At 54.1% G+C, this 24,123-nt stretch overlaps 9 protein-coding genes and 2 non-coding genes across 11 annotated transcripts; 5 read left to right on the top strand and 6 right to left on the bottom strand.

The window, feature by feature from the left end:
* Window positions 1-22: 22 nt before the first annotated feature.
* On the top strand, window positions 23-5,500 carry DACRYDRAFT_116056 (uncharacterized protein; the record flags this gene model as incomplete). Its single annotated transcript, XM_040770125.1, has 3 exons — window positions 23-97; window positions 149-1,088; window positions 1,140-5,500. 3 exons carry the CDS (start codon window positions 23-25, stop codon window positions 5,339-5,341), a joined length of 5,217 nt encoding a protein of 1,738 aa, XP_040629240.1. The 3' UTR covers window positions 5,342-5,500.
* A 133-nt stretch (window positions 5,501-5,633) lies between these two features.
* DACRYDRAFT_22019 (uncharacterized protein) lies at window positions 5,634-6,374 on the bottom strand. The gene is made up of 4 exons (XM_040772642.1): window positions 6,342-6,374; window positions 6,142-6,288; window positions 5,907-6,081; window positions 5,634-5,850 (listed from the first exon to the last, which is right to left on the bottom strand). Exons 1-4 carry the CDS (start codon window positions 6,345-6,347, stop codon window positions 5,756-5,758), a joined length of 423 nt encoding a protein of 140 aa, XP_040629239.1. The 5' UTR covers window positions 6,348-6,374; the 3' UTR covers window positions 5,634-5,755.
* Window positions 6,375-6,514: 140 nt separating this feature from the next.
* On the top strand, window positions 6,515-6,604 carry DACRYDRAFT_t35. The gene has a single exon. It is a non-coding gene; the product is annotated as a tRNA-Asn (tRNA).
* A 1,267-nt stretch (window positions 6,605-7,871) lies between these two features.
* Window positions 7,872-9,776, top strand: DACRYDRAFT_99975 (MFS general substrate transporter; the record flags this gene model as incomplete). Its single annotated transcript, XM_040777646.1, has 4 exons — window positions 7,872-7,975; window positions 8,116-8,249; window positions 8,310-9,266; window positions 9,321-9,776. 4 exons carry the CDS (start codon window positions 7,872-7,874, stop codon window positions 9,680-9,682), a joined length of 1,557 nt encoding a protein of 518 aa, XP_040629238.1. The 3' UTR covers window positions 9,683-9,776.
* A 389-nt stretch (window positions 9,777-10,165) lies between these two features.
* DACRYDRAFT_99974 (dehydrogenase E1 and transketolase domain-containing protein 1) lies at window positions 10,166-13,527 on the bottom strand (the record flags this gene model as incomplete). The annotated part of the gene is made up of 10 exons (XM_040777645.1): window positions 13,336-13,527; window positions 12,972-13,270; window positions 12,903-12,911; window positions 12,636-12,855; window positions 12,425-12,586; window positions 11,749-12,362; window positions 11,461-11,700; window positions 11,057-11,406; window positions 10,679-11,006; window positions 10,166-10,627 (listed from the first exon to the last, which is right to left on the bottom strand). The coding sequence occupies exons 1-10, from the start codon at window positions 13,451-13,453 to the stop codon at window positions 10,166-10,168; spliced, it is 2,802 nt and encodes a 933-aa protein (XP_040629237.1). The 5' UTR covers window positions 13,454-13,527.
* A 302-nt stretch (window positions 13,528-13,829) lies between these two features.
* On the bottom strand, window positions 13,830-14,789 carry DACRYDRAFT_22016 (uncharacterized protein). The gene is made up of 2 exons (XM_040772641.1): window positions 14,563-14,789; window positions 13,830-14,507 (listed from the first exon to the last, which is right to left on the bottom strand). Exons 1-2 carry the CDS (start codon window positions 14,672-14,674, stop codon window positions 13,972-13,974), a joined length of 648 nt encoding a protein of 215 aa, XP_040629236.1. The 5' UTR covers window positions 14,675-14,789; the 3' UTR covers window positions 13,830-13,971.
* A 669-nt stretch (window positions 14,790-15,458) lies between these two features.
* Window positions 15,459-17,084, bottom strand: DACRYDRAFT_22015 (uncharacterized protein). The gene is made up of 6 exons (XM_040772640.1): window positions 16,924-17,084; window positions 16,758-16,865; window positions 16,672-16,697; window positions 16,366-16,623; window positions 16,115-16,314; window positions 15,459-16,066 (listed from the first exon to the last, which is right to left on the bottom strand). The coding sequence occupies exons 1-6, from the start codon at window positions 16,976-16,978 to the stop codon at window positions 15,673-15,675; spliced, it is 1,041 nt and encodes a 346-aa protein (XP_040629235.1). The 5' UTR covers window positions 16,979-17,084; the 3' UTR covers window positions 15,459-15,672.
* A 315-nt stretch (window positions 17,085-17,399) lies between these two features.
* On the bottom strand, window positions 17,400-20,624 carry DACRYDRAFT_94683 (uncharacterized protein; the record flags this gene model as incomplete). Its single annotated transcript, XM_040777238.1, has 5 exons — window positions 17,400-17,426; window positions 18,467-18,679; window positions 18,736-18,975; window positions 19,009-19,720; window positions 19,765-20,624. 5 exons carry the CDS (start codon window positions 20,622-20,624, stop codon window positions 17,400-17,402), a joined length of 2,052 nt encoding a protein of 683 aa, XP_040629234.1.
* On the top strand, window positions 18,134-18,205 carry DACRYDRAFT_t36. The gene has a single exon. It is a non-coding gene; the product is annotated as a tRNA-Glu (tRNA).
* A 541-nt stretch (window positions 20,625-21,165) lies between the features above and the next one.
* Window positions 21,166-22,737, top strand: DACRYDRAFT_88736 (MFS general substrate transporter; the record flags this gene model as incomplete). Its single annotated transcript, XM_040776875.1, has 4 exons — window positions 21,166-21,393; window positions 21,418-21,475; window positions 21,524-21,810; window positions 21,859-22,737. 4 exons carry the CDS (start codon window positions 21,166-21,168, stop codon window positions 22,735-22,737), a joined length of 1,452 nt encoding a protein of 483 aa, XP_040629233.1.
* A 547-nt stretch (window positions 22,738-23,284) lies between these two features.
* On the bottom strand, window positions 23,285-23,884 carry DACRYDRAFT_107264 (kinase-like protein; the record flags this gene model as incomplete). The annotated part of the gene is made up of 1 exon (XM_040768438.1): window positions 23,285-23,884. One exon carries the CDS (start codon window positions 23,882-23,884, stop codon window positions 23,285-23,287), a length of 600 nt encoding a protein of 199 aa, XP_040629232.1.
* Between the last annotated feature and the right edge of the window lie 239 nt (window positions 23,885-24,123).

The following is a 24,123-nucleotide window of genomic DNA, read 5'->3' as shown; positions in this document are numbered from 1 at the left end:
CTAGCCGCGGTCCGCTCTATCTATGGAAGACGGCCTACACCCGTACGGCGGACGACCTGCCGAGGATGCTTGGGAGCAGGCATATCCCTTCAGCACTGTAAGCATCGCGTCATGCGACAGTCTGGATCATGCCGCTGACTACATGCAGCATCAGGCCGCCATAAACTATACGGCATTTGGTGTAAATCCTAGCATGCTAAATGGTTATCACAACCATTCCTCGTCACACCACCACGCGTACACCCATGCCTATCATCACAACCAACCGACCCTTCCATATACCACTGAAGACGTCAAGCCCCAACCCTTCTACGCTGACTCACGAACCAGCCCTGCTATTTCGCCCTTCACATCACCCACAAGTTCACGCTCTTTGCACGCCCACTATGCTGCGTTGACAGCGTACAATGAGCATGTATATGCTGCACGGCGTAAGGATCACTTCGCGGCTGCCGCGCAGGCTGCAGAGGAGGAGGCGTTTTACAAAGCCGCATTTCATGAGATGGTGTGCTTGCCGGACGACGATGAAGATGAGGTGGCAGAGGGTAACGCTGGATTGAGCGAGGGGGCGAGCAGTACTACGGTCGAGAACAGCCCGAAGTCGGTAATGGACCACGAGGATGAGACACATGGTCCTCCGGGGATGCTTACGGTTCCCGGAGGAGGCACTCATCAAGGACATCTTGAGATTCTTCATTCCGAGGCGAAGGCAGCACTCTCTCAGCACGACCTGAGGTCGACCGTCGACGCCACTACTGGTGCAGGAACTGTGGTGGCAGATGAAGCCACCTTATCCGACAAAGATGTTGATGCAATCTGCCTTGTCGACGAGCCTACACTGTCTGTTCAAGATCTACCCACATCACCGACGACTGCAACTGTCGTTACAGCGGAACAGTCCCGACTCGAAACTGCTATACCACTTCCTGTCGCCTTATCCGCCGCGCCAACATCTTCTGAGTCAGCTTTAACAAGCAGTGACGATGCCTCGGTCGTTCCTTCATGGATGGTTGGTCAGTCGACAGCGAAGGTAGATGGGCGAGGTGACGATGACGAGCAGTCTGAACCTTCACATGGTGAAGATAATGGTGAGCACCTAACCCTGGCCCGAAGAGAGTTATGCTAACTTTGTGTAACAGAACCACAGAACTCGAGCATCGCTCCATCTGTTAAAGAGGAGCCTGCAAGTCCTATAGTTGTCGATAGATCCCTTCCGACGGTCCTCGATCTGCTTGATTCTCCCTTATCACCCTGCGTCCCGAGCTCGTCAAGGTTGCCAAAAGCGAATGACGACCACCCAACAAGAGACGATGTTGAAGCTGATGTAGCTTCAACCTCGAAAGAGAGATCTGCCACGCCTGCACCATCCCCCACGCGCTCCGCCATAGCGTATACGATGTCCGTGGTACCACCGGAAGAGACGCCCTCACCCCTCACCCCTTTGGATATCGCCTCTGTCGCGGCTGCGCAAGAGCGATCCCTCACCCCCAAGCCTTCAACTACCCGCGCAGCACTTGCACCGACACCACCTCTTCCTCAGAACTTGCCGAACGCCAGCGTCACGACTCCTGTCTCCCTACCGAATAGCTCCCCAACACCACCAGCGACTGGCAACGCAGGCGAGACACGAAGAGGCTCCACGGATTCTACCAGGAGTGCTGGGCAGCGTGTTACCGCATATTCTTCAGAAGATGACACGGAGCTGTGCGGATTGTCGATGCTGGCAGAAGTCGCCCTGGTGCACTTGTCACCAACAGAGCGCATTGAACAAACCCCGCAAGTAGACTTAAGCAACGCCACTGCGGTAGTTGCTACGGAAGAGGACACTAGCGCAACTCTCACAGCGATGGAGACGGAGAGGACGATGATACAGTTCGTTCCCATCGAAGTCGCAGAACAGCCGTGGGTGGCGTCGGAGGATCAAGAGCACTCAAGTAGCCTTGCTGGTCAGGATGATCCCGTCGCAGATATCGCATCAACAGCACCAGCTGTCTCCGATCTCCCTTTGAACCCCCCCTTGTTCTCCACACCGATATCCCAAAGAGCTCGTCCAATCAGCTCCTTACCAGCTTCCGAAGCGGCCATCGAGAGAGCTCTTGCCCAATCCCCTCAATCGTCACCATTACCATCGTCACAAACCCCGACCCGCAGCTTCCGGGCTATATTCGCCAACATCCCTTCCTCATCTCCATCTACTGCAAGAGCTGCATACTTTTCTGACGAAGAGTCGAATGAAGACGTCGCTTCTGAAGAGTCAGAAACAGATGACGACACTCTGTCAGAAGACTCTATGATGCACATGTACACTATGAACACCGTGGCACGGGATGTTCATGGAGATGTTGAGACTCCACTACCGCTCGAGGTTGAAGAGCAACTTCCTGAGCCTGGGGACGACCTGACAATAGCTCCTAGTCAGGTGGTCGATGGCATCCCGGAGGATAACTCTCAGCCATGTCTTGAAGAGCTAGGTTCACCTGCTCCTGAAGACATAGTTACCTCTGTCAAGGAATCCTTTGTCCCATCTGCTGTTGAAGACTTTCCGTCTGCCAGCGAAGAGGCATATCCCCTTCCTGTTGGAGAAGTCGACTCGCCTCTTTCAGAAGAAGACTTCTCCACCGGCGTCCCAGATACAGAGGGTCATGTGCATGAGGAATCAGCTGTGCTCCCAGTGCCAGTAGAGGATGCGGACATCCCTGCTACACCAAAGGGTATTTCGGCTTCAGCACCCGAAGAACCTGAACTTATCCCTGTGGTCGCTGAACTCGTGGAGCCTACGATTCAGCTGGATATCGTTTCAGACGCGGCTGTAGAAGAAGAAGCATCTTTGTCTACTGTCGAGGAGATAGAAGAGTCTGCTGCGCATCTCGACGCCATCTTGGTTCTAAATGCGGAGGAAATCGAACCTGTACCTGTGGTTGACGACCCTGCGGAAGCTGCTGTTGTCCTGGACGCAGCACCAGCTTTGACTCTCGAAGAATTTAAAGTTTTGCATGTGGTCGACGAGCCCGTTGCTCATCTGGACGCTATCTCGGCTCCTGCCGTAGACGACGTTGAACCTTTGCCTGTGGTGGACGAATCGGTGGAGTCCGCTGTTCTTCTGGGCGAGATACCGGCTTCGACTGTTGAAAATCATGGACCTTTGCCTATTGTCGCCAAGCCCGATGTTCATTTGGATATCATCTCGGCTTCGGCTGTAAAGGAAGTCGAACCTATACGTGTGGTCGACGAGCCTCTGGAGTCTGCTGTTCTCCTGGACGTGATTACGTCTTCAACTGTCGACGAATCTGGACCGTTGCCTGTGGTAGACGAGCCCATTGCTCATCCGAGCGCTTTCTCGGCTTCAGTCATAGAAGAAGTCAAGCCTCTTCCTCTGGTCGAGGAGCCTGTGGAGCCTGCTATTGTTTCAGATACCGTCTCAGCTTCGACTGCAGCTGAATCTGAACCTTTGTCTGTGGTCGACGAGCCTGCCGTTCATCTGGATACCGACTGGGCTCCGCCCATGGAAGACGCCGAACCTTTACTTGCAGACGACGGATCCGTGGAGCCTTCCGCTGATCTAAACACCGTTTTGACTTGGACTGCAGAAGAACCAGAACTTTTGCCTGTGAACGAAGAGCGGGACGACCCTACCGCTCATCTGGACCCCATTCGGGCACCGGCTGTGGAAGAACCAGTACCTTTGTCTGTGGTCGACGCACCCGTGGAGCCTACTGTTCAACTGGAAACCAATTCGGCATCGACTGCAGAAGAAGATGCGCCTTTACCCGTGGTAAACGAACTCGTCAAGCCCGTTCAGGAAACGGTGGCTGTTGCCAAAACGGCTGAGGCGGAACTCGAAGAGTTGTTTGCATCGCCGGATGAGGCAACAGTCGTCTCTACACACGCAGAAGCGCCCACAAAAGTCACAAGACTGGTTCTTGATTACATTCAAATGCCTCCCGTACCTCCTGAACACCGTAGACGTCCTACTGCCGTTAAGGCTCGCCGCTCGACCGAAGCTCTGGCGTCAAGTGGACCCAAGGCCCCGGCTCTGAGCTCATCCAAGCCCTTGCATATCTCCCCATCACTCGCAAAGGCGAAACCATTGCATCTTCGCGCACTAAAACGTGCCCGTGATTCCGCTCCGATAGAAACACCCTCGCGGCCTCTTAAGCGCCTGCGTGTAGCGCCAACTCCTCTTGCAATTATACCTTCAACGAAGTTGGCAAGCAGCGAGCCAGCAAGTTCCTCGCCTTCCACACTGGATTCCCCCACTCTCCATCTCCGTAGAGGGCCGAGAACAACAAACAAACTCCTACCTCGGCCATCTCGTTTGCGTCTGGGCTCGCCAAGAGTTCTACCGAGCCCCTCGTCCGCCGGTTCCGACTCTACGCCTGAGGTACATCGCCACAGACCGTTTAAAGATATGTCATCTGAGACTAGACGACCCCAAGCCAGACCCAAGAATACTTTTGCCCCGTTACCATCTCGCCCTTCCGTACCGCCATTGCCCTTTTCACGCGGTGGGCCATTCAAAGATACGCCATCCATTGGACACGCCTACCCAAGACCCACAAGCATCCTCGCGCACCCCACATCCCATTATTCGGGCCCATCATTACCGGCGTCACGTCATGCCTCGTCTTCTTACTCCCAATCAGCTGTGAAGCAATGGGGCAGAAGTGTTTCCAGCCATGTTCCTCATGTCCGAGAGGCAGAAAGACCATCAAAGCTATCAAGAGTGCCTTCCTCTCTATCGAAGACGGCTCCATCTCGATTGACTCTCATAGAGCCGGGGCCTTCGAAAAGAAGGCAAAGTCCCCCACCGCCAGTAGAGCCGCCCCGTCAAAAGCGTGTCCGCATTGAAGAGGACCCAAACAAGCCGTACGTTATTACACGTGTGGACAAGCCAAAGACGCGAAACACGCTCCTGCCACGACCTGTCGAGCCCGCCAAGATCAAGCAAGAAGTGGAGACCATCATCGTACCTTCTCATCTTGCGAACGGGGTGATCGACCTTGCCGATGATAGTTCAGAAGACGAACTGGGAAGATGGGACGACGTTGGCATGTCCTTCGTCGTGAGCAGTTCTGCAAAGGTTGCATACTCGAACACCAAATCAAGGCGCGAGGCTCGACATTCTTGGCCAGCAGCGAAAAGGTCTACAAACGCCTATAAGGAGAACAGAGAAGAGAGAGGAAGATCCTCATCTACCCAGGAATGGTCCGATGAGGACGACTTGAATCAGGATCTCCGGCCGGTCATGCGCAGTGCCCAGGCGCGCCAGTTGGAGCCGAAATCGATCTTGAAGCGCCCGCGGCGGGGTTGGCTGCACGACCCAGCGGCTCAGTCTGGGTAAGAGAGGCAGCAACACTGCTGTCCTCACTTGTGGCCTGCGACACCTAGAGCTCTTAGACGCGATTGACGTTGGACAGTGTACTATTATTGTGATTTTGCCCATCGAGGATCCACGCGTCTCATGTTTATGTCCACGTATTATTATGCTTATGCAAACCCTCCTTGACGCTGTTACCCCTCCCAGTGTAATTGTCCCCGCCATACCGCATGCTGTATTCCTAGTCATATTTCTTTAGGGGTGCTAATGAGGTAGTTTATGGATTTCACGCTTGAGGAGTAGTGCGATTCGAGATATGGGGAATGGATGATAATTTTATAAGGGGCAGCTACATGCAATTATGAACGATTGGATGCAGGTTCTACCTAATTCAACGCCAGCAAGGCTCGTTTGGGGTGCATCAGCGCTTGGCTCAGCTTAGTAAGGCGCAGCAGCACTCTGGCACGCCTTAAGCTGGTCAAGGTACCACCTGCAAGTATCGGCATCGCCAATTTCCAAGCAGCGCATCACCTCTGTCACCTCTCAGTCAGCGTCGTCCCCCCGAACCAGCAGGGTAAAAAAGACGCACCCCGAGCCTGGACCTCGCACGCCTTGCCCATCTGAGAAGCCTGTTGCTGTTGGACAGGAGCAGCCTGCTCGACCGGTGCCGGAGCTTCAGAACGACCGCCGAAGAGCATGCTCGAGATTCCGTGGCCTATCACGGATCCAGCAGCGACGGAGCCGGCTGTGGCTGCCATTTGGGCCTGTTTGACGAGAGGTGGTTAGATTGAGAGCGAGGTGGAGGGGAGAGGAAGAGGACGAACCATCATACCCGGCTGCTGGGGAGCAGCGGTCGCGGGAGCGGGAGGAGCGTGTGCCGGAGGGTAGGCAGCGGCCGTGTGTGCCTGACGCTGCTGAGCCGGGGCTGAGCGGGGTGCGGAAGCGGTAGGCCTGCCAGAGGAACGAGAGCGCTAGATGGGTGTTAGTGGGTTGTTGGAGGATGGGAAGGGGAGTGGGTGCTTACAGCCATTTGTCGAGGTGGACGTTGGAGAGAGAGAGGCGCTGATGAGGAAATAGGCGACGTTGGGTGAAAAGAGGCCGCGTCGCTTCGGCAAGGGCAACGCCACTCAGCGCACGTGCGAGGAGCTACAAAAGAACGGTATATAGGAGTTAGCGGGTGCCCCTCTTCCATCCAAGTGCTCCGTGGCGCAATTGGTTAGCGCGTCTGACTGTTAAGCACTGCAAGGCGGTATCAGGAGGTTGAGAGTTCAAGCCTCTCCGGAGCAGACTCTTTTGCGTTTTTTTTGATTAAACGCATTACGGCGCGTACTTGCGTTGAAAATTCTTATCTGAGAGGTTTGTCGATGATTATGTCCCTGTTTGGCTATTTACAGAGGTATTTAATGCTTGCGTTTCATGATTGTATGATCCCCGTCGTCTCACGCTTCGTCAGATGTTTTACTCTGTACTTCTAATCTCAGAACATCGGTCTTCGGATCATATTATGTATTTGGTAATATTCACTGATTATAGTCAAACAAGCGGACGAGAAGAAGGAAATAGGACAGAACACCATAATGTGGGAGATGTCCGACACATTCGAGCACTTACTGCACCTCATCTCACTTGCCGTCCGAGACCCATAGATTCTGTAAGATAGACCATTAGGATATCATTCGGGAAAGAAGAGGTGTTCTGGTCACACGATCCCATCGAGATCCGACTTATTGGCCATCATGAACAACAAAAACGGGCAGCGAATAACTTTAGTCGTCCTCCTCCAACAGTGCGGAAACTCGACCCCTCGTGTTGGGAAGCAAATGTAGAAATCCGCCTATGTGGGTTGCACGCTCGTTATTGACAAGTATCCCGAATACCCTATCCTTCTCGAGTCATTCCCAGGCCCCGCGTCCCCGCTCACGAGCACGCTACAGCCTGTCCAAGTCGTGTTCGACGCGAGGCTCATCCCGCGGGGGACGGACAGCACACCAAGTGGAAGATGTCGGTCGGTATGGCTTGAAGGTTTGGCTGCCGTTACCCTGCGAGGCTGACGGACATAGCACGATGTGTAACGCCAGCAAGGTTCATGTATGCGGCCTGTCAGGCACGCACCTGGTAACATTCGTATTGTGCACTGGATGCTGAAGGAAGTACGAATGAACTGGTACGATATGTTTGCTGTGCAGCCTACGACGAACCAGTACGACGAAGGACGTACCCCACTACGCGGCCTATTCCTCTGCGGTGGAAATGAATAACCGGGATGGGAAGATAAGCAACAAGACTGAGAAGGCGCACAGACCCGTTGTTCTTCCGTGTTATTTGTGGCCTCGTGTGGACGCTAAAAGCACAGGGAAGAGTGGTCAACTGAGTCTATTTTATTTGTGGAGAAGAAGGGGAAAAGGCCGACGTCAGCCCGCCCTCTTGTCGCCTCACACTGGACATGCTGCGTACCCTCTCAAGCTGTCCACCCTCATAATCCCCTCACAAATCTCTCCTTATCTTTCTCGTATCTCTCTCCTTTCCTGCTCATCCTCTTCTGCAAACGACCACTATGGCAACATCAGCAAAACAACCCTCAGACGAGCGCACACCGCTCATCGTCCCCGAGCCTGCATCAGACTCCCCTTCTGACCCAGTCAAGAAGACAAAGTTCTGGTATGTCCTGCCTGTCGTCGCAGGCGCATGTCTCGCAACGATGGTGCGTCTCCCCTCTATATCTCTCTTATCGCCCGCTCACGCCCCCAGCTCCCAACAACGACGACACTCGCCATCATACGGTTTATCATCTGCCGCAGGTGGTATGAGCTGCACGAGCCTGAGGCGCTCCCCATGGGCCACACACCTACAGAGGAGATGTGCGAGATCCCCTCCGTCGTCACCGCATACACCATCGCCGTAACCGTCATGGGTATCGTCGATGCCATTTCCTGTACGCCTGCTTACCAACCCATTCCCCTCACTCGCTAACACCGTACAATGTATAACATAGCGATGATCTCCTTCGGGCTCGTCAACCTCTTCGTAAAGAAATACGGTCGCAAACCGGTATTCGTCACCCTCACCTCCGTCGCCTGCACCGCCTTTTCATGCTTCATCCTCGCGCTCAACGTGCACGGCACCCTCGCACTCGTCCTAGCCGGGCTCGCCATCGTCCTCGCGGCATTCGCGTCGGTAGGAGCGATTGTCCTCGTCGGCAGGATGTATATCGTCGATACGACGTCTCCACAAGAACGCACGTCCGGCCTGTCATTCCTAGGCGCTGCAGCTACGCTCGGCCTTACCCCATCCTTCGTTCTCGGAGGATATATCACTGAGCACTGGAAGCACGTCACCGCCGTGTACTGGGTGACGCTCGCCCTTCAGGTCTGCGTGCTCCTGTACGAAGTGTTCTTCCTCCCCGAGTCGTACGTGCTCGCAGAACGCAGAGAGGCGATCGAGGAGATGCAGCATGTGATGGACTCTGACCTCGCGGACGATGGCAAGTCCGGCCTGGTGCACAGTCTCAAGCAGGCCGTACGGCCCATCCTGTCGATCCTCGAGCCCCTGCTCGTGCTCATCCCTATCATCCCCGGCCAGAATCAGAGAGACTGCAGCCTGCTCATCGCCGGGTTCGCTTCTTTCCTCTGGTTTGCAGGTTCCCACTACCTCGGCCTGGCAGTGATGATGCGCCTGATAAACGAGTTCCATTCCCCTCCCGACCAGAACGGGCTCGGCATCTCTCTGCTTATGGGGGGCAAGGGGCTCTTCCTCGTCTTCGTCTTCCCGAGCGTGATCAGATATGGCAGGAAGCTGTATGCGCGCTATGCCGAGAGGAGGGGGATGCACTTGACCACCCAGGAGATCATGAGACGCACGGATACGGTGCTTATCGTTGGGTCGGACATCATTGACGCGTTCTTTATCTCGATGATCGGGGTGTCCAAGACGAAGTACGGGGTGTTTGCCTGTGAGTCCACACCGCACTCTATCTATTTAGCCCTAGTCTGACATAGTAACGCAGCGGCGCTCCTCATGGGCTTCGGAGCAGGCGGACACATCGCCCTCAACAGCCTGCTCGTCTCCTCCGTCCACCACTCGCAAAGCGACGAGATCCTGTCCGCGAACGCGATGCTCGAGTCTGTCGGTCAAGTGCTCTCCCCCGTCATCTTGGGCAGTATCCTCTCCGCGACGATCACGACTATCCCTGGGCTGATGTTTTATGTCTCCACGTGTATCTGTTTGACGTCAGCGACGTGTATCGTTGTGTTCCGCGCTGTGGACCGGCCGGAGAGGAGGATACATGGGGAGGGGCATACGCATTACCAACCGCAGGAGGAGGAGGCGGAGGCGGTCGAAACGCCCGAGGCATCGACAAGCGCATAGAGTACTGTCTTACTTCCTTCTAGGCACTAATGGTGCCTCTTACACCAGGTATCTTACCTACCTGTCTTATTACCCCTCTCTCTCGACTATATTCGGGGCTGGCCTGTATATCCTCACACTACACTGGTAAAACCCAAGGCTGAATTGTTGTACATGTATGTATTCCTATGGGAAGTTGTAATAATGGGAAATTTGTTGAAATAACTTGGGTTTTGGAGGTGCGTGCAAAAAGCATAGAGGAGTGCTGTGATCAACCAGAGCCGACTTTGGCCGAAGCTACCCCGAGGCGGAGGGTGCTCGAATAACAGCGTGTTGTTGGATTTCTTTCCCGTAGGTCTGCGGTGTGTGTCGGACTGTCTCCCTCTTGTTAACCTCGCTGCTCCTCTTGAAAGGTACCACGAGTAATCTGCAATGCGCAACAGCGAGTTTATTATAGCGTCCTCAAAGATCGAAATTACATATACATATTTGAGCCTCACCCACCTACAGACCAGCTAACGCCTCATCAAGCAGCTGCTTCGCCTCCTTAGCGTGCCAAGTTCCAACAGCAACAGCAGGAACAGGCGACTCCTTCCGGCCGACATACTTCATTTCCTTCGATCCAGTCGGCAGCTCCGCCAGGATCGAGGCAATACGAGGCGCCACATGGGGATAGGCACCTTGGTTCTTCGGTTCTTCTTGTGCCCAGACGAGCTCGGCATTGCTGTATGCTGAGAGTACGTCCTTAACGGCGTCGAACGGGAAAGGAGCGAGCTCCTCGATACGAACGATGGCGACGTCGGAGGAGAGCTTCCTCTGATCGCGCTCCCGAGCTAGGATGTAGTAGAACTTGCCAGTCAGGAGGATGAGCCGCTTGACGCTGGCTGGATCGCTAATGCTGGGGTCTGCGAGCACGGGTTGGAACTTGGTGCCCGAGGTCATCTCGGCCAGGGATGACGACGCCGCCTAGAGTTTAATAGTAAGAGATGAGGAATCGTCCATATAGATGGGACGTACGGGAGCCCGGAGAAGCGCCTTAGGAGAAGCGACAATCAACGGCTTACGGTAGTTCCTCTTCATCTGCCTGCGCAGCAAGTGGAAGTACTGCGCAGACGTGGTGACATTGATCACATGCATGTTCGGGTTAAAGCTCTCCTTCTGGTAAGGATCGTTCGTCAGCTGAAGGAAGCGCTCGATACGCGCGGACGAGTGCTCTGGGCCGGCACCGTCGAGACCATGAGGGAGGAGCATTACCAGCCCGCTCTGACGGAGCCACTTGCTCTCACCAGAGGAGACGAACGTGTCGATAATGATCTGAGCGCCGTTGAAGAAGTCGCCAAATTGACTGCGAAAAGCGTCAGGGCATGCATCCCAAACTGAGTGTGGAACGCTTACCTTTCCCAAATGGGCAACAGCCTAGGCGAGTCGATACTGACGCCCCACTCAAAGCCCAGCACACCGAATTCGCTCAGAGAGCTGTTAGCGAGCTCGAGCATCCCCTGCCCTTCGCCGAGAGACATATTTAGGGGTACGACGACCCGCTCCGTCTTCTGGTCAACAAGCATCGCGTGCCTGTGGCTGAACGTCCCTCGTCCGACATCTTGTCCAGAAATACGGACGTTATACCCTTCCAGCATGAGGGAACCGAAGGCCATCGCCTCCGCTGTGCCAAAGTCGATGCCTTTGCCGGAATCGACGCTCTCGAGCCTCTGTTTGACGTGCCGCTGCAAGCGGGGGTGGATCTCCTGAACGAACTTGGATTAACCACGCCTTCCTCTCAGATGTACTGAAGGACTCACGAATCCCTCAGGGATAGCCACGCTGGCCTGCGCGACCTGCTTGAGGGTCTCCTCGCTGATCCCAGTTTCGGGATCGCGTACAGCTTCGGCGCTGCCGGGCCAGACCATGCTGCTCCACTGTTCCTGTAGGTGGTCCGCAACAGGGGTATAAGTCGCACTTTCCGTAAGCTCCTTCTCGAGGTTGTCCTTGTAAGCCGAACGGAGGTCGTTCACTCCGCTCGCGTCCAGCACCCCTTCCGCCTGTGACCATATCAGCAGAGCATACAAATAAAGGGAACAACCGCGTACCTCGAGTTTCTCCTCATACAGCTTCGGCACGCTCTTCCTGCTCCTGATCTTCTCGTACATCAGCGGCTGGGTATACGCAGGCTCATCAAGCTCGTTATGTCCCCAGCGCCTGTACGTAATAAGATCAACGACGATATCCTTCCTAAAGTGCTGGCGGTAGGTGAACGCAGTCTGAATAGCGCGCACGACGTCCTCCGGATGGTCACCATTCACGTGCAAGACAGGCGCAGCGATCATCTTCGCCACGTCGGAGCAGTAGAGGGACGAGCGGGCAGAGGTCGAAGGCGTCGTATACCCAATATTGTTATTCACGACAATGTGCACGCTGCCCCCGCTCGTGTAGTGTGGCAGGTCACTCAGTCCAAGGGATTCCATGACCACGCCCTGCCCCGTAAAGGCACCATCGCCGTGCAGCTGGACGCACATGACCTTGTCGCCGAGCTTGCAATCGGCCGGGTCTGCACCGCTGAAGAGGTCGCGCAAGAGCGAGTACTGCTTTGCGCGCGTCTTGCCCATCGCTACGGGGTTGACGGCTTCCAAGTGCGAAGGGTTGGGAAGCATGGTCACTTTGATAGACTTGGCCGCGCCTTGGTAGACGAGCGATGGGGCTGCGGCTGTTCACGTGCGTGACCGTGAGCGTGAGACGATCAATCCTTCCCGGGAGGAAAGAACGCACTCAAATGACTGATCACGTCTGCGGTAGCTCCGAGCTCTTCGGGAACCTCACTCCCACCCTTGATCTTGTGGAACAGCGCAGCAGGGGAGTACTCCAGCAGTCCCGTAAGGAGTGCAAGCCGACCACGATGCGGCATGCACAGAATGATATGCTCCACGCCCGCTATACCTGGGAGTCAGCTTCCTCCCCACCAGCACCATCCCAGGCGTACCAGCCGCACCGACCGCGAACAGCCCATCCAGGCCAGCGATCATGCTCTCCGCGCCCTCGCCTCCGTATCGCTTCAGGTTGGGAAACTTTGTCTGCAGGAAATGCTCGAATACCTCGGATTCGGAGAGAAGCTTAGCGATCCTGAGCTTGTGTTCTGCTGGTAGGGGCGCGGAGGGCGCGGACTCGAGGTGCTTTGCGAACCATAGCCGGGCTGCTTTGGACTGTCTGTGCGTTAGGGAACGGTGCACCAGGCAAGGGTGAGGCTTACAGGAGAATGCTAGACCACATAAGCATTTGTATGGATGACAGTGACAGTGACAGCATATGCTATGCGTACCATAAACTCATAAGCGATCCTACCCACATACACGCTCCTCAACCACTCCTCCATCTCTCCAAGACTGACCATCCCCCTAGCCTCCTTTCCCCCAAGGCCAAAAACGATCCCATCAACATCGTACTCCTTCTCCCTATGCACGAGTCCATAGCGTTCGGGATCGAGAGCTGCGACTGGGTCACGCTCCAGCAGGTCTAGCGGGTCGATGGACGCTGCTCGGTGCCCGTGGAGGCGGACGCTGTCGGCGTATCGGAGGAGAGCGGCGTTCAGAGTCCGGTTCGCTAGCTGGTGTTCTGTGTCTGCGAGACAGACGTGTTAGCACTGTCGACCCAGACGCAAACGCAGACGCATGGATGGGACGTACAGTCGTCAACCTCGAACGGCCGCGGTTTCCTATACCCAAAACTCTCATCCTGATACCCCCTCCGACTGGTCAACAACCCGTTCCGCCTAAACTTGGCCAACGATCGTCTGAGGAACATGTCCTTTCAAGTAAGCTTGGGTCGTGTCTGGGTCAAGCAGAGCAAAGCAGTAAGCAGTAGGATAGAGGAATCCCTTCCCTTCCCTCGTACCCCATGGGACAGGTGTTGCTATATACGTACGCGGACGGTCCGAAGTTGACGACGCGCCGATGGACGGCCTCCGACGTCCGTTATACCCGTCATGCCAGGGACAACGCCGGAGAAGAGAACGCCGTTCGCGGGACGCGGCAACCGTCCCGGACCGCAACACCAAAAGTTATTACACTCGGACCTTGAGTTGTCGTCGATCATCTGTCGATCAGTTTCGATCTTTTGTTTATAAGGAATTGCGGCGTTTTCGGACTTGCAACGGAGGGCAGACAGTACTTGGATGAGAGGGTTTATGCATTTTATTGCACATCGTGCGTCTCTAATATACAATCCTAACGGGCGTATCAACTCTCAAAGAGACATCCAGTCAATGATCTCAAAAGGAAAGGGAAACGAAAAACGACAAATGCAAGCGCAAGTCCATCGTTTTAGTACGCCTTGTTGACATACTGAGTAGAGGGGTTCCCTGCTGGTAGAGGCGCATACGCAGGTGCACCGTACTGCATGACCACCGGTGCTGGGCGGGAAGCAAACTGATGCTCCAGATTCTCTACATGGTGGAACATCTCTTCCTGCTTCAGCTGGTCGACGTAGCGGGATACGATTACGCATGCGTAGAGGACGATGAGTTCGAGGATGACGAAGATGATGATGTACACGACGCGGATGACCTTGAACGCGTTCGTGCAGTCCGCTTCGGTGGCGGTCGTATCCGACGCTTGGCAGCTCTGGACGACGTTGGGCACTGCATCGGCGCGGAAGAGCTGCCAGATCGCGAGCCCGCCGGAGATGAGAGAGAGGAACCAGTTGATCCAGAGCATCACTGAGTATGTCTTGACCAATGCACGGTTGGCGATCACGGACCCGATGAAGCCGAGGAGGGAGAAGAAGGCGAGGAGGCCATAGACGACACCAGCGATGATGATGATGACTTTCTGTTGTGTGTCTGCGTCTGAGCCGAGTTCTGGGAAATGAGGTTAGTCTGATTTGCCCGGAATGAGGATGCAGCAAGGGCTGACTAGAGAGTTGTACCCAGCTTGCAGCGGATACCAGAGCGCCCAGAGCGATGGTCAGGAGGGAGAGGATAAAGACGCCGAGGCGAACTGGGATACAACAGCAGAACGTTTCCATCGTGTCGATATTGTTGTGGTTGTCGTTACAATCGGTTGTCGTTTATCGTTTATCGTAATTCCCAGTACTTCTTAGTGAGTAGTACTTAGAAAGGGAAATTAGGCGGGTATGCGGTAGTCGCAGGTGAAGTGAGAGCAACAAGGACGCAGTAAGAGGGGGTTATATAGCAAAGTCGTGCGGGTCGTGTGCGGATGAGGCGTGGGACAAGCAAATCAAGGAGGGGATGCACCGCTCTATGTAGAGGAGGCGATGTACCCAATTACAACTCCCGAGTGTTTCGGCACAAAGTGTATCGCTTCCAACAGTATACTAGTAACTGTATTGAAAGTTAAAAGTATCAGTTTTTACTTCTTGGGCCCTGCAACGATCAATATTAATTATTGACGGCTCTTGCGCAGTGCTACACCTGACACTGACACTGCCTACTGACCCTGACCAGCGCACCGCACTCTAGGGCGATGTCCCTAGTTTCCTCCAACAAAGCACATTAATACACCTTATAATTAGCAGCTTCTCATCATCGCCATCATCATCGCCATCCCATCGGCAGTGCCCGATACCAACTTCATGTCCGGCTTGTTATACAGCGAACACCTCCTTGATCATGCCCTTGATACAGAGATTACCTCATCTGCAGGGTTCTGCCCGAGTGTGCCTGTGTCCTTCCTACGCCCTGTCGGTCACTCTACATGAACCCATTCAGTTCATGACCTGATCCTCCGACCCTTACCGACCGTCTCCCCCTACTTGAGTCATGTTCCAAATAAATATCCAAGCGCATGGGGATTGACCAATCAATGTGCATTTCCCTCCTCCGACCTACACGTATCGAAGGCACAATGGGGCGAGAATGGAGAGAGATGTGAAAATGTCCGATGTACGATGTATGGAGTGAGTGAAAAGGAGTGGATGCTCGACAAAGAGCTGTCAGATATCGATCCGATAAGAATGAAAAATAACAAGACACCAACTCTGCTGTCCTTCATCTAGTCCGAGACCTAGAGAACGAAGACCGCACCACCAACAAGGCCCAGGATCATCGCGCCGGCGACAGCGAACATGCCACCCATCGAGGTCGGCACGACGTGGCCTGCAGAGCTCTTGGCCGTTGTGGTGGCCGAGGGGGAGCCAGTTGGGGAGGTATTGCGGCTGCTGCCAGTCGAGGTCATGCGAGACCCAGATCCGGTGCTCGTCGTCGTCCCGGAGGAACCGGACGAGGCGCTAGGGAGGGCCGCGGCGGTCTGACCATTCTGGATGGTCGAGAACGACGAGCACTGGGAGGAAGACGGGGCGGGCTGAGCAGGAGGAGTGACGGGCTGACCCTGTTGGAACGTGGAGGTCGTGTTGCCTTCGACGTAGATGCCCATGGCGGGGCCAGTGTCGCCAACGCAGCTGAATCAAGAATCAGCAAGGCACGACATCCAGAACACTCAAACACACTTCTCGAAAACGCCCAGATCATAGTTGCCGGGCATGTTCCAGTTGCAACCCATGACATCGTAGATGTGGTTGCAGAGAAGAGGTGCGTTGGGGCTGTCCTTGCAAGCACGAATGCAGAACTGGTCGACAGCCATGTAGTTGGTCCACTCATGGTACTGCTGGAGCTGACCGAAAGAGCTGCCGAAGACAAGACCGCCGATCTACAACAAACGGTCAAACACCCTAGAATCAGACAGCAAGACCGCGCATACCGGGTTCCCATTCCCGTCCGCACCGTGTGGGTCAAGCTCACCACCCTGGTCACCAGCAGGGATGTTCATCTTGGTGAAATCACCGAACCCTGTTACCTGGACGTAATCGGGAGTCTGGACAAAGTGCGCGCCCTTGATGGTGCCGTCGGGGATGAGGCGTGTGCCGTACCCGTCCTTCATGCACCAAGCGACTTCGATACGCTCTGTCTCGCCGATGGTGGAGTTGGTGCCATCGGTAGAGGGAGGAGCCCACAAGCACTAGAGGCCGGATCAGGTAGTTCAGGAGATGGGTGACAGAATACTCACAAAGTCCTGGACGGAGTTGATGTATACTAAAAGCCCGAAACCTCAGAATTCGGAGAACAAAGCGCATATAGGCAGGGTTTGCTCACCATTCTGGCACATCGAGGTCTGGCTGTGACCTGACCCGCACTGGTTGGTTCCAGACTGGTCCTGCTCGGATGTGGGAGGCGCATTGCTAGGGAGGTACGTCGCCGTGTCTATACGTCGTTTGTAAGATGCTTAACGGAGTCTCTGGTCATGAGATGTTGTACTCACATTGGGCGGACGTGTATGCGGACAAGAGGAGAGGGACAGCGACGAGAGAGAACATGGTGTTTGAATGAGAGACAATTAAAAGAAGATTGAAAAGATAGTTGCTTGGCGAGTGTAGGGGGAGTGAGAGAGGATATGGACCGTGAGTGGGAGGAGGAGGTGAACGTACAGAGGAGAGGGACAAGGCCTGTCAGATGGAAGGGGGAATAGGAAAGGCTGGCTGCCTCCGATTCGCCACAAGGAAAACTGAGCAGCGGGTCTGTATAGTGGGAAATGTCTTGGCATCATTACAAGTGCACTCCACTCCTCCCCTTCTCCCCCAAATGTCATACCTTCCCTCAGACCCGTCAATCACAGTATGTTGTCATTGCTTCACACCCCGAGAGATGTGTTATTTGCCATTAGAGAGAGGCGTATATCCCAACATCGACCATGAGGGATGAGAGCAACCTTGGCACACGGACACGGAAGCGCCCATATCACAACCTTCTTTCAATTAGAGCGCTCTTCCCTTACGCGACAACACTCCCACACACCATCGTACAACCCATTTAATATCAAACCGCACGCTATCTTCATTCTTGCTCCAACAACAATAACAACAACAACATCGACGTCTATTAACCCACCACCAATCTGAGGCAATCCGACTCTACTGGGTCAAGTCAACCATATGGAAAGGCACCTTCTGCCTCCGCACATTCACTTCTCCGCTCGTGTCGAAGCTTGGCAGCACAGCTTTTCTTGGCGCTTGCAAAGTAACGTGATATCATCAAAAGCCCGTTCTCCGAAGCCTGAGCCTGGGCTCTTCTCTTCTTTCCGCCGAGGCTCGTGTTTGGATTTTCGTCCTCTGCCCTGCGCCAAGAGAAAATTGTCGACTGCTAAGTACTGTACAGCACCTTTCTCACGTACAAGTCCCACTTCTGCGGAAAAAGGGACCGTCAATTAATTGGTCGGAAGACGCGTCCCGAAAGAAAGATATGAACCGAGTCAGGTAGGTGATGGCCCACGTAGTGTTAAGGAAGTACCCAGTTAGGCGGCGTACCTAGTTGTACATAACATGTAGGCTGATGTTATTCCGTATAATCGGTAAGGATGGGTTGGGGAGAAGAAAAATAATATGTGTCATGTATGGAATAGTTTGAGACGATTTCTTCCCGAGGGTGATGTGCAAGCAATTTATGTAAAATGAAACCTCCCTTGTGCCATTCAATCCGAGATGGTGTAATGGCTAACATTAGTGCCTCTCACGCACTGGCTCGGGGTTCGATTCCCCGTCTCGGAAACGAAATTCATTTTTGGCCAGGTGTTCTCCTGACAAAAGTCCCACTCGATGCTTTTTGGCCATCCCGTCCTAATTTCTGGTACATGGCGCGTTCAGTATCAGTATTCCAACATCCTAGGCAGGTTTACAAAATCACGAATCACCCCTGAAACTTCCAAGCAAGCTATAGGAGATGTACATATACATTCTAGACAAGATCCTTAGATCAGGTCAGGTCAGTCCAGCTAAGATATTCTCCCCCTCTCTGGGTGCATTCTGCACCGGATCAGACAACTGCATGTTAAAGTCCAACTTTAACATCAGATGCTCGACCTGACGCCGAGCTTGCATCGATGCCGCGCCGTTCGCGCCATGCATCGTAGCGTTCAGCACGCAGGAGGCGTTGACAAAAGTGGACATGTCGGCGTTTCTTGTCGGAAGGAGGGGTGATGTTGCTAGTAAGGAGAAGAAGTCGCGTAGGTTCTCGGTAAATATCTGGATAAACGTGTCAGGTGCATGCGGGCGGATGTGGTAGATGTATGTATTCTCACCTCGTAAATCTCTTCGACTACCTGTTGCCGCTCTATCATCCCGCCTCCGCCCTCCATCTGCGCGCCTAGGAGATCAGGAAGCACATCCCCACCCCATCGTTCCACTTGTCCAACAAGCCGTTCACAGGTCTGCAATATCTCATGGATGATAGTCGATAATGGTCCTGAGGCCATCAACGATGCCGACGTAAGACTGGTCAGATAAGTGGTGTGAAGTTGCCGCAGGGTCGTAAAGTCTAGCTGTTTCTCCGGTGTGGGCGTTTCCCCTCGCACGATTTCCGTGCCAGGCAGTGTTTCCTGCTGAGGCCGAGAAACGGTTCTTGTCCGACTTGTTGGAAGACCCATCTTCTCCCGGAAAGTGCGATAACAGGTGTCCACGACATCCCCACCGATGTAGGACCACAACACCTCCAAGAACCAGATCATTTCCCGTACACAACCCCAGCTCCGCCTGAGGAGGATCGTACGCATCGTGATCTCCTCGTTCTCTCCGCCTTCGCCGATCCGGAGCCACTTTCGTCTTTTGCGTTGAGCGAGCGAGAGAGAGGACCAGAGGTCGAGAAGGAGGATGTGGGCTCGCCTGACCGAGGTGAGATAGGCGTGCATCCGGCTGTATGTTTGGAGGGCGGAAGGTGATAGGAAGAGTGAGAGGGGGAACTCGAGTGGGTACGTGAGTTGGATTGGAGTTCCGAGGAGGAAGGAGGAGAAATCCGGAAGGGCGCTGAATCGTGACATAGAGGTGTTGGATTTTGTGAGATGAGGTAGGAATGGCCGCATCGTTCCAGACGGGATGGTGAATGAAAGCTTCGATAAGGAAGGGTCGGTCTCTGCGGATGTTCCGACTGAAGCTCGTAATAGAGCATGGTTAAGATCTTGTGCGCGGATGATGGAGTTTCGTGATCTCAGCCGGTCGGCCTTGAGGCGCTCGACTTCTCGAATAACAGCAACAGAGAACTCTCCATTTCGCAGAAGGAAATAATCGGCTCTATTCAGGTGTTAATAAGAGCCATCATTGTTAGGAGCACTAACAATGATTCCACCGCGTTCACGATGTCGTCTCGGGTAAGGACATGTGCCCAAAGCCACTCGCTGACTCCCGTCCGAATACTTGCAACAAGGGTATCGAACGTTTGTGTTTCGAAAATCGAGGCGTTATTGATCATGGATGTCCATTCGGACAGGAGTTCTCGCGGGAGGGACTGGGTCCAGCCTTCTTTCTGCGTGATGGCAATCGCATCACCAACATACACGATCGCCTCCTTCGTTTCGGGAGAAATACAGGACGGGATTGAATCGGCAGGGAGGGGGATACCATGTAGCAGGTAAGCGTTGAGATGGTGTAGCAGGATGCGCTGAAGAGATGCTAGCAGACGATTGAATATATCCGCCACCTGCGAGTATCCCGTCCTTGCACGTCTATGTACAAGATCGATCAGCTTTCCGGCGGGCCAATTGGGCTCGTTTCCTTCTGAAGGGCCGGCCTTGATCTCAGCGATCAGAGACGAGAGTGCGGCGAGAGGCGGTTCCCAACCAGAGAAGATCGCCAGAAGAGCTGACATAGGTACGAAAGATCCGCTTCCGACAAGAGCGTCGTCTTTTCGCAGGACGGATTCTTCGGTCTTCACTACGAGCGCTTCGTATTCTTTCAGCTCTGCGCCGACAGCGGATGCCAGTGCGCATATATACTCGTTAGGTCTGTGTGACGGAGACCGGGCGAAGGATCGGACATTTCGATACAGGAAAGCGATAGAAGCGAGAGATATCAGAGCGGATCGTTCGCCTGGGTGTAGCAAAGGTGCGAATGATTCAGAGAGTTGGAGGCCATTGGGAGAGACGGTGAACAGAGAAGACTCGTGTCCTGCGAGCACGGCGAAAGTCTCCGCAAGCATTAGATTATGTGGGTCAAGATAGTGCAAGAGCTTCTCAGATAATCTGAAGTTTTTCCAGAAGTCTTCGTGTTCTGAATGTAAGAGCTGTTCGTGCTGAGCGATATGTTGGCACGAGTTGAAATGAACATGAACGCGCAACGCGACGCGCAAGCGGATGAAAAATACCCCGTGTCTTTAATTTATTCAGGAATGGCAATCACGATAACATTAATGATCGCACTTGTTGGCGCTCCAATAACCACAACTTGCAATTTCGTATAAGATGCACAAAGGAGTTGGGAGTAAACGATGAGCAGGCAATCCAAAACCATTTAATGGGTTACCTTTTGCCGGAACTTTGGAGGCCAATGCGCCGGAAGCGTATCTCCGATAGCCGAAAACTTGGCCGACAATCGGGCCGTAATTTCTGCGCCCTCTCCGGGCCGTCCAACTATCAGGCGCATGAATCGACTTCTCCACTCTGTCTGCTTGTGGGAGCGTTGAATGCGTAAACGCTGGGACAAATGGCTTGCGGTCCCACTCATTTCATGCTCTATTCTTGATGACCACCTCAGGACAAGTTCAAGAGCCTGAGAAGGAGAGTCCTACCCTTCTGCAGCAGGGGCAACTTCAACTAGAACAAGGAGACTCAATCCAGGAACGAAAGCTTAGTCGCTTGCAGGAAACTTCCCACTTTCCAGCTCTGGAACATCACCTACAGGAGGACGACAGAGATGCGCTCAGCTTGCAGATACCGCTCGAGCCACAGGACCTGCTTCCGAACGGAGATGTGGAATCCAAATCTCCCTCTGAGGCAATACCCGATGGTGGCTACGGTTGGGTCGTCTGCCTTTGCCAATTCTTCATAAACAGTATGTTCACCACTATTTTGCTCCATTTGTTTCGGTCACGCGATTTAGCGTGCACCTGGGGCCCAATCACATCCTTCGGCGTCTTCCTGAGCTTCTACCGGGTCAACGACTTCTTCCCCGGAGCGAACGACATCGAATACGCGTTCGTAGCAGGCCTAGCACTGTCGCTTCCTCTGTTCGTCTCGCCGCTCTCAAACTACCTGACCAGTCGGCTCGGGCTCAAGGTGCCCATGTGTATCGGAGTGATTCTGCAAGTCCTTGGACTGGTGTTTGCGGGGCTTTCGACCAAAATCTGGCAGATATTCTTGACACAGAGCGGGACCGCGATTGGTCTGGTGAGTAACCACACATCAGAACCATTCCAAGTTCCCAAATTCTCACAGGTCTGGCTTCCCACCCTCCCCGTCCTCGCCCAATGGTTCTCCAAACACCGCGCCCTCGCTCTCGGGATCGCCACCTCCGGCTCGGGCGGTGGGAGCCTCTTCTTCTCCCTCGTAACACGCGCCACGATCCAGCGCCTCGGTCTGCGCTGGGCATTCATCATCAACGCCTTTGTGACTCTGGTCGTGCTCACACCCTCCGTCCTGCTCATGCGCGTCAGAACAGAAACGCATGTCACTATGTTCCGATTTCGGGATTTGCACTGGTTTGCACACAAGGGGTTTAGCTGGGTGCTCCTGTGGACGTTTACCATCCTCCTGGGGTCCACGATCGCCGTAGTCAGCGTACCGACCTACGCTACAGCCGGGCTCGGGCTCACGCAAGCGCAGGGTGCAAGCCTGCAGGCGATCATGGCTGCATCGCAGATCGTTGGCCGGCCTCTCACTGGGCTGTTCCTGGACCGCGTCGGGCGAATAAACGGAACAGCGATCATCACCCTCCTTGGTGATCTTTCCTGTCTAGTGATATGGATGTTCGCACGCAACTTTGGCTTGCTCGTCTTCTTCTGTATCGTGCAGGGGATGACTGGGGGAATATTCTGGGCGGCCTGTGGACCTGTATGCGCAGAAGTAGTAGGGTTGGGAGAGATGGCAACAGGCAGGGCCCTTCTCTGTCTTGTAGGCGCCGTCCCTTGCCTGGTGAGCGAAGCAATTGGGATCGCCCTCGTCGACTATTCGGAGACGGCCCTCCATCTTACCGGAGCGCAGGCGTATACGATATGCATCGGTTTCTCGGGAGGGGCGTTCGGGGTCGCTGCGATGGTGCTGTTGGGCGCTAAATGGCACATGCAGGGGAATTGGCGGGTGTGGGAGAGGGCTTGAGGTGTTCTTTGCTGGGTGCCTAGGCGAAGCGGGGAAGTAGACGAGGGTCTTCATCGCTTTCTCATGCACTTGCGATCCGGATGCTGGCTTCCTATCGGGCGCTGCCTGTGAGCTACTCCCATTACTGCTGGTATGTTTGTTTCACATGCTATATGCATACTGACGAACTCTGTAGAACAAGAGACAGGAGCTGAGCAGATCATCTAGGCAGAATCACGATGTGATCAATGAGCACCACCACATTGTTGATAAAACAAGACTGGGTTCTTCATGTACTCATGTAAATGCTAATTGCATGTCCTCATCAGCAACTCAGTACCGGAAGTCCGTGCGATCACCTAGTAAAGAAAATGGCGAAACCGCACTATCTAGGACAAGGGAAAGGCGATCTGCTGAAGACATGTAGTTAACATCTACGTGGGTATATGAAAAACCCAGTCTTATCTGCGAAACCACACTGTCAAGGACAAGGCAGGCACGTCTGCTGCACCAGCCAATCAGTCCCGCTTCTTCCCAAATGGTACTGGCATACCTCTCGCACATCGGATCAATACCATTCTTTCTCTTCCTTTGACATCGTTTCCCATGGCGGGTGGTTGAAAGTTGTTTCGGAAGCCTGAGTTATGCCATCTCCTTCACCCGCTCCAAAGTCAGCCAATGCGATCTCAAGCACCTTCCTGAACGCCTCCGGTCCGCGGCGGTTTGGTTCCACACAGCATATATTCTCCCAGTAATGCGGCATCCAACCGGACGTCTCCCAATCGATCAGTCCTGAAATCCTTCCCCCTTCGATCAGAATGTTATGAGGCGCGATATCGCCATGGGTGAATACGGTCGGTGTGTTGTGATACTTGGCGAATGTCTTCTCTACTTTCGGCTGAACCAATGGCCAGTACTGCCCGGTCACGCTCTGGATCCAGTTGTGGAACGCTGCCACATCTTCAAAAACCGGCATATCCCAATCATAATGAAAACGGGGCGCCAGCCATTCACCTCCAGATGCACCCCAGACTTGAGTTGGATACGGGTTCGGTATACGGCGAAACTCGGACAAGTGTGTTCGAAGGTCCATCCCGATGTCGACGATCTCGCCCGGCGACAGAGTTTCGATGACTTCAAGAAGCGTCTTTCCGGGTAATTCGGTCATAAGAATGTAGCACATTGTACTACCCCGTTCCTCATGCGTAACAAAATTGAGGAATCTCGGAGATGGTATGTTGGTATGTCGTCGAAGAAGGCACATCGCGTGGGGTTCAATCAATTTGAGGTCATAATCACCTTTTAGGTAGAGAGGTAACCCAAAGCCAACTTTAAATGACCCTTGAAAGCGCATGTAGCCGGATGGCCGTGGTGATGTGTAGGCAAGTATTCGGTAGACATAAAATC

This window comes from Dacryopinax primogenitus, assembly GCF_000292625.1.
Source record: "Dacryopinax primogenitus strain DJM-731 SS1 chromosome Unknown DACRYscaffold_8, whole genome shotgun sequence".
Classification (NCBI taxonomy): Eukaryota; Fungi; Basidiomycota; class Dacrymycetes; order Dacrymycetales; family Dacrymycetaceae; genus Dacryopinax; species Dacryopinax primogenitus.
Note: the sequence above shows the minus strand (reverse complement) of the source record. Positions and strands in the feature narration are given on the sequence as shown.